Source organism: Natrix helvetica, assembly GCF_964273705.1.
Source record: "Natrix helvetica genome assembly, chromosome: 16".
In the NCBI taxonomy this organism is placed as follows: domain Eukaryota; kingdom Metazoa; phylum Chordata; class Lepidosauria; order Squamata; family Natricidae; genus Natrix; species Natrix helvetica.
The window spans coordinates 1,696,392-1,703,997 of record NC_138563.1 but is presented as its reverse complement, the minus strand read 5'-3'; the positions used below and the strand labels follow the sequence as shown (position 1 = coordinate 1,703,997).

The 7,606-nt window shown below is 46.2% G+C and overlaps 1 protein-coding gene across 1 annotated transcript; it reads right to left on the bottom strand.

Annotated features, from left to right (window-relative positions):
- Positions 1-950: 950 nt before the first annotated feature.
- On the bottom strand, positions 951-4,070 carry LOC309399694 (uncharacterized protein). Its single transcript, XM_081967753.1, has 2 exons — positions 4,008-4,070; positions 951-3,212 (listed from the first exon to the last, which is right to left on the bottom strand). Exon 2 carries the CDS (start codon positions 3,191-3,193, stop codon positions 2,294-2,296), a length of 900 nt encoding a protein of 299 aa, XP_081823879.1. The 5' UTR covers positions 3,194-3,212; positions 4,008-4,070; the 3' UTR covers positions 951-2,293.
- Between the last annotated feature and the right edge of the window lie 3,536 nt (positions 4,071-7,606).

Genomic DNA, 7,606 nt, shown 5'->3' with positions numbered 1-7,606 from the left:
AGCTCTCCAACCGTGGCAACTTGACATGTGGACTTCAACTCCCAGAATTCCTCAGTCAGCTTTGCTTTGCCGGCTGAGGAATTCTGGGAGCTGAAGTCCACAAGTCTTCAAGTTGCCAAGGTTGGAGACCCCTGGTCTAAACAGGGGTTGACGTTCTCCAGGACACTTTATGCGAAATAGACAGATCTTCCTTCCTGTCACTGGGCTACAACTAGAAAAAAATTAGGACATAAGTGGCCATCATCAAAACTCTGTCTCTGCTACCTGCTTGAGGCCACCTCCTTAGTCAAAAACTAAAGCCCACTAGTTCTATTCCTGTTGATGATGTGGAGATTCCTGATCTCGAGATGACCATCTAACAGTTGATGTCCTCCAGGAAACTTAGTGTGAAATGTACAGGTCTTCTTCTCTAGCGGTGGAGTACAATTAGAAAACTGAGAAGTTAAAAGTGGCCACCCACCAAACCTCTCCTCACTTAGTCAAAAATAAAAGCCAAGATGCTTCCAAATTCCAAATCTGTTCTATGTGACCTACACGTTGTGGACTTTGATTATATGGGAAGTCCGAATCGACTTCCCAAATGACCCAGTTTTCATCTTAGCACCAGATCAGATCTGGCAGATCTCAAATTTCTTAAATGTTGCTTTGCGTAAGACTTGGCATGAAAGACTCTCCCTGAAATTGGTCAGGTGTGTTACCTGTGTTTGACGTTCTGTTGAAGTCAACCTCAGTTGGCCTAGTTTGGGAGCTGAACTGGAAGATGTTAACCTAATCTGTCCAGCCACGGTCTGCTTTACCCCTACATTCCTCTACTTGCTCTGTATAATTAGTATTTTTCTTTTTATTAAAAGTGTTGAGTTCCCAGAAACCAAAATGGATGCTTTTGTGGTGCTTTTTTTAAAACCCAAATCGGATGTAGAACTTTCAAAAGAAAAAAAAAAGTCAGCGGATTCATTGTTTTGCCTTTATTCGTTCAATTTATCTACAAGTTGGTTAAGGATAAATTCGGACGTGTGTGGACTCAGCATCTTTATGGCAACATGAAGAGGGGAAACGCTTGCAATCCAATCATTGCTACAGGTGTCATCTGGCAAAAATCAGCTTCCTGCAATCCAGTTCACAATAAACAAATAAACCTGCATTTACTGTACCGAAAACCATGATTTTCTGAAGGTTAAATGTTTTGGGGCGTTAACTCCAATTGAGAAACCCTGAAAAGTTTCATTCTTTCCCCCCAATATTCCATTGGCAGCTGATAGGTTGAGCTTCTCCTGACCTTCTCCCTGAACTTCAAAGAACTTCCCAGTGTCTTGTGATTGGGTCGTGCCTTTAACTAGGGATAAATCCAAGAAGAGTTTCAGAAGTAAACAGAACGTTTAGTTCGACTACATATGTTAGTTTTGTGGCCGCTCACGAAATAGCCAGGCACGGGAATATTTTTGCTGCTCCCGGTGTTTTCTTTTCCGTGGGAAACGGATCCAAATGGCTCTTCGAATGTTTAAAGTTGCCAACCCTTAATATCTAAAGGAACGTTGGACTTCCCAAACCAAGGTGAAGAATTTATGGCCCTGGGGATATGGTTTGTAGTCTAATCCCTACTCATCCTCCCCAATAAGACCATTGACCATGGGTCCAATTATAGTCTGATCAACCTCTGGAGAATCATAATTTCTTCTCTACAGAGAGGAGATTGGTTGAGCTAGGAATTTCTCTTCTCTAAAGGTGAAGACAAATAACTGAATCGGGGAGTCACCGAAGAATAGTAGTCTTCTGGTTAGTCATGATAGGGAAGGGGAGGAGCTGAAATAACAAGCGGACCTTCTCCCCTGTCACTTCCCAAAAGTCCACCTTTGGGGAGGTCTAAGCTAGCTTTGACCCAACCTTTGCAATGTTCCTTGAGAATTCCATGGTGTGGAAAATCAACTGAGTCCCCCCCATCACGCCTCCTTTGGGGGATATATAAATGGTACAAAGAATAAGAAGTAATTACAAACTTTACAAGTGAGGACTATTTGACTGTTAAGGCAGAATAAATACAACAGCAAAGTTAACATAAAGAGAAAACGCCCCCTCAAAAAAGGAAATTTGAGATTATATTGCGCCTCTACTGGGAAATCCATTCTGGTTGGAAATTGAAACACGATCATTTATGGACATAATTACAATTTGCTATAATTCCCTAGGGTGAGACTTCTGCAATAGGAGAATTTCTTAAAGCATTTCAAAGGAATACAAAGATGAGGTATGTTTGACGGGGTCAGGTGTACACTTGATGGACTCTTCACCGACCCGCTCACTTATTCTGGAGGGGCCATGAACACGGCTGCTTCTTCTGCTGCTGCTGGTCACAGGGAGGTGGCTCCTTGCATGGAGGTTCTTGTGGAGGACACGGTTTGGGTTCTGGGCAGGGAGTTGGGATGACCACGACTGGTGGCTCCTTGCACGGAGGTTCTTGTGGAGGACACGGTTTGGGTTTTGGGCAGGGAGTCGGGATGTCCACGACTGGTGGCTCCTTGCATGGAGGTTCTTTTGGAGGACACGGTTTGGGTTCTGGGAGGACCACCACTGGAGGCTGCTTGCATTGAGTCTTCTGTTGACAATCTAGAGTTGGCTCCTTTGGAGGACATGGTTCTGGTTCTTTAGGAGGACATGGAGTTGGTGCTGGTGGCTTCTTGCATGGAGGCTCTTGTGGAGGACGCGGTTTGGGCTCTGGGGATGGAGTTGGGATGACCACGATTGGTGGCTCCTTGCATGGAGGCTCTTGTGGTGGTTTGGGCTCCGGGCATGGACTTGGGATGACTGGTGGCTCCTTGCATTGAGATTTCTGTTGACAACACTGTTCCTCCTGTGGAGGACATGGAGTTGGAGCTGGTGGCTCCTTGCATGGAGGCTCCTTTGGAGGACATGGCTTAGGCTCTGGACATGGAATGACCACCACTGGTGGCTCCTTGCATGGAGGCTCCTTTGTAGGACACGGCTTAGGCTCTGGACATGGGATGACCAACACTGGTGGCTCCTTACTCGGAGGCTCCTTTGGAGGACATGGCTTTGGTTCTGGCACATGTGGAGTTGGCACGTCCACAACCGGGGGTTGCTTGCATTGCTGCTCCTGTGGGCACGGTGCTGTCTTGCAGAGATCAGGGGGCAAAGTGGGAGTTTGCTTGCATTGATGCTGGTGGTGAGAAGATGCCATTTTCAGTCCCCAAAAAACCCTGCAAATCAGAGAGAAAAAGGTTCACGTTTGACATTCTCACCTTTTCACAGGCACGAAACATTTGCAAGAAAGAAACGATCAAACCGCTTAGCATCAATAGCTCAACAGCCTGGTGAAGGAACACCTCCAGACGTTGTGAGAGCTCCAACATTGGAAGTGTTTAAAAAGAGATTGGACAACCCCTTGTCTGAAGTGGTGTAGGGTAAACAGTATAGGAGAGTTGGACTAGAAGACCTCCAAGATCCCTCCCAACTCTGTTATTTTAATGGATTATCACAATTTGTATCTCATCATCCAAAAATGGCCCATAAAAAGCTTTCTAGCAAAATACACAAAAGGCATAATGAATCGTCTTCGTATAATCAACACCCCGCTGGATGAATTACCCCAGGAGTGGTATTTACTTACCTTCCCTACCAGTTCGCAAAAGTCACATCTGCGCATGCACTAAAAAGGATCCTAAGTGGGATGCAGTAGAGCAGGGGTGGACAGATGGGGCCACCCACGATTTCCGCTACCAATTCGGGCAAACGGATCCAAACCGGTAGAATACCACCTCTGGATTACCCTTAACGCACGGTGACCCACAAAACGTTATAATTGTAGGAACAGTAGCTGCACGCTCTAGTAGCACAATGAGCAGTAACCCCAGTAGCGAGACGAGGAGGAGCTTGTATCAGCAGTTAACAGCATCGCTGGAGCGGAAAGAAATTATCCAAGCAACCCCAGAAATGTAGACTGTCAGGATTGAGTTAGAACGCCGTCGAGAAGTGCTAAGAGCAGAAAGTCTTACCTGACAGGTCTCTGAGATACTTCTGGAAGGAATTAAGTCGTTCCCCAATGCCAAAGACTTTTTATATTGTCCCCAAGCCCAGCCCTTCTGATAGGGTGTACAAATCAGGGTGACTCTAGCTTTTCACAAGGCTGGATTAATCATGTCTTCATTAATCACTGAAGGCAACTCCCTTGGGGAACATTGCTTCCCGAGATGGTTTGATGCAACATCTGCCAATCTTCTTCGTTGACCCATATAGTAGAGAGAGGTTCTTGGATCCTTCAACCTCAGAACGGGCCGGGTTAGGCTTAGGAACAGAAAAAGGGAGGAAGGGGATAAGGCCGTGATGGCGAACCTATGGCACGCAGAGGCCTCTCTGCGGCATGCGCACCGTCACCATCTGCTTTTCGTTGATGCTGTTTTCTGGACTTTTCGAAGCCATTTCAGGCTCTTTTTTGGCCCATTTTTGCCCCCCAAAACGCCCTGAAAATGACCCCCAAACTGTCTGAAAAACAGCCCCCCAAATTAGCCAAAACCAGCCAAAAACAGGCATCTGCACGCCAGGCAGCTAGACTTCAGATTTTCAGTGCTCCGGCATGCGCAAAGACCAGCTGGCTGGCGCTTCGGGGGGCGCCCATGCATTTGCATGCCCTCGCATTCCGGTTTGGGGACTCGATGCCCAAAGGATTTGCCATCACTGGGATAAGGTGACCCATGGTGGACTCACCGGTCACCACGCGAAGATAATTTGGAAGTTTTTGTTTGATTCAGAAGCATCCTGAAGGGATGGTGTCTTCTATCTAGCTTTTGAGATCTTCTGCTTTTGCTCTTTGGTGGTCATTGAACAAAGTCAGTTACTGATGAGTGAGGGAAGACTCGGATTAAACTGGGGACCCTCTCTTTAAATTAAAATATATATCTTCTAGTTAGATACAAGGTCATGTTGGTGTTGTTAGTAGCGAAGTCATGTCTGACCCATCGCGACCCCATGGACAATGTTCCTCCAGGCCTTCTGTCCTCTACCATCCTCTGGAGTCCATTTAAGCTCAGACCGGCTGCTTCGTTGACTCCATCCAGCCACCTCCTTCTCTGCTGTCCCCTTCTTCTTCTTCTTTCGCCCTCCATCGTCCCCAGCATGAGGCTCTTCTCCAGGGAGTCCTTCCTTCTCCTTAGGTGGCCAAAGTCTTTGAGTTTCCTCTTCAGGATCCAGCCTTCTAAAGAGCAGTCCGGCTTGATCTCCTCTAGGACTGACCGGTTGGATGGCCTTGCAGTCCAAGGGACCCAATGCAGGAGTCTTCTCCAGCACCAGAGTTCAAAGGCCTCCATTCTTTGGCACTCAGCCTTCCTTATGGTCCAACCTTCACAGCCATCCATTGCAACTGGGAAAACCACAGCCTTGACTAGATGCCCTTTTGTTGCTAAGGGTCATATGAGAAGTCTACATCTTCAGATTGTGTCCACGTTCAGTTGCTTTGGGTTGTTAGGATGCTTAAACAACATACACAGAAGGCCTTACATGGGTGTGAAAGTTTGAAATGACCTTCATTGTTTTCTGGATTAATTAATTAATCGAGGACAAGACAGTTTAAGGGAAAGACGGACTAATGGGGTGACATGATAGCAGTCTTCCAATATTTAAGGGGTTGCCACAAAGAAGAAAATGAGTCAAATTATTCTCCCCTGCCTGAAGGCAGGACAAGAAGCAATGGATGGAAACGAATCAAGGAGAGAAGAAACCTGGAATTAAGGAGAAACTTCCTGAGAGTGATGACAATTAACCAGTGGAATGACTTGCCACCAGATATCATGGGTTCTCCATCAGTGGAGGCTTTTAAGAAGAGATCGGACATCCATTTGTCTGGAATGGTATAGGGCTTCCTGCTCGAGCGGGGGGCTGGACTAGAAGACCTCCAAGGTCCCTTCCAACTCTGTTATTCTGATTCCTCCACGGGAATTTTCCCATTCAATGTTTCATATCCACTTAATTTCTAGTCCAAAACTTCCGCCATGTTTCTAATCTTTGGGTGTTTTTTTTAAGAGGTACAACTCAATTTGTCAAAGCACGTCGGGCTTTTCATTCCTGCCCCCCACCCCCCCCAAAAAGAGGCAACGTTGACAGTTGGCAACCGACGTTGCGATATTGCCGAGAAGGGTGTGAGAGATCGTCCCTTCCATTTGCCCCGTCTTGCAAACATTTCAAAATGTATCTACGCTGACTTAGCAGATCTGATTCCCCCCCCTCCCCCCCCCTGGGCAAAATCACCAATCAACATTGCTTCCTTAACAGAGTAACACCCGAGATAGCTGATTTTATTAATTCAATTTAGCAAACATCTCGGGGAATGTTTTCATCTTGATGCTAATGTTCAACGTGGAATGTCTTTGCAAGGTTATTTATCTTGGCCTTGGCAACTGCAGGCCGATTGAGATGAAATACCAGGAGGAGAAAGTCGAAGTGGTTGGTTCCTACCAACATCCCTAAAAATATGGAAACTCCAGAATCCTTAAAGGAGAAACCATGGCTTAGATCCAACGGTTTTTCTGTTGTTTCTCCATGCCAGAAGGAACATTTTTTGAGCATTGAAGCAAATGTAGAAGGAATTGTCCATTCTTAGCACCTTCGGACATATTTCTTCAAGGGAAAATAGCGACATTAAACGAGGACACGGGTCGGCAAGCTGCAGCTGTAGAGGCTCTTTCATCTCTCTGCTGAGGTTCCATCACTCAAAATACATGTCACCACTGCTGGCGTGTGATTTATTGAGCTTTTTGGCCCTGGTAAAGGTTTTGGGTTTCCTTTTCTGTGGTAAAATGGATCCAAATGGCTCTTTGAGTGTTTAAGATGGCTGACCTCTGACCTAGGAGAAGGAAATCCTAGTGATAACAGACTTCGTTTTATGCGCCGATTGGAACAAAGCCGAATTGAATAAACCCTACTCAAATCTTAAACGTTTATCTCCTGTTCCTCCCCGCATTGTCTCCTTTAATTGACACAAAGACGAAGGCCCCTTTCCCCTTTGTGGTCTACTGTCTTCACAAGACCTCTTCGTTCTGCCGTTTCAATGTCACACGTTAATATCTATGGAGTTGTGCTAAGAACTTGGCCAAGGATATTTGGATAGCTTCAAATTGAAAAAGGCCACCATTATTATTTTCCACAATGACCATCCACCATCTAATGATCTACCACCACAACCAGCAACAAGAAACCCTGTGTAAGCTAAAGGTAAAGGTTCCCCTCGCACATCTGTGCTAGTCGTTCCTGACTCTAGGGGGCGCTGCTCATCTCCCTTTCAAAGCCAAAGAGCCAGCGCTGTCCGAAGATGTCTCCATGGTCATGTGGATAGCATGACTCAACACCGAAGGTGCACAGAACGCTGTTTCCTTCCCACCAAAGGTGGTACCTATTTTTCTACTTGCATTTTTTACCTGCTTTCGAACTGCTAGGATGGCAGAATCTGGGACGAGTAACGGGAGCTCACTCCATTAGATTAGAACCGCCAAACTGCCAATCTTTCTGATCGACAAGATCAGCGCCTTAGCCCCTGAGCCAGTCTTAGATGCCATGTGAGATACAACTACAAGATGGAAGAGGACACTTAAAGATTGCATTCCAT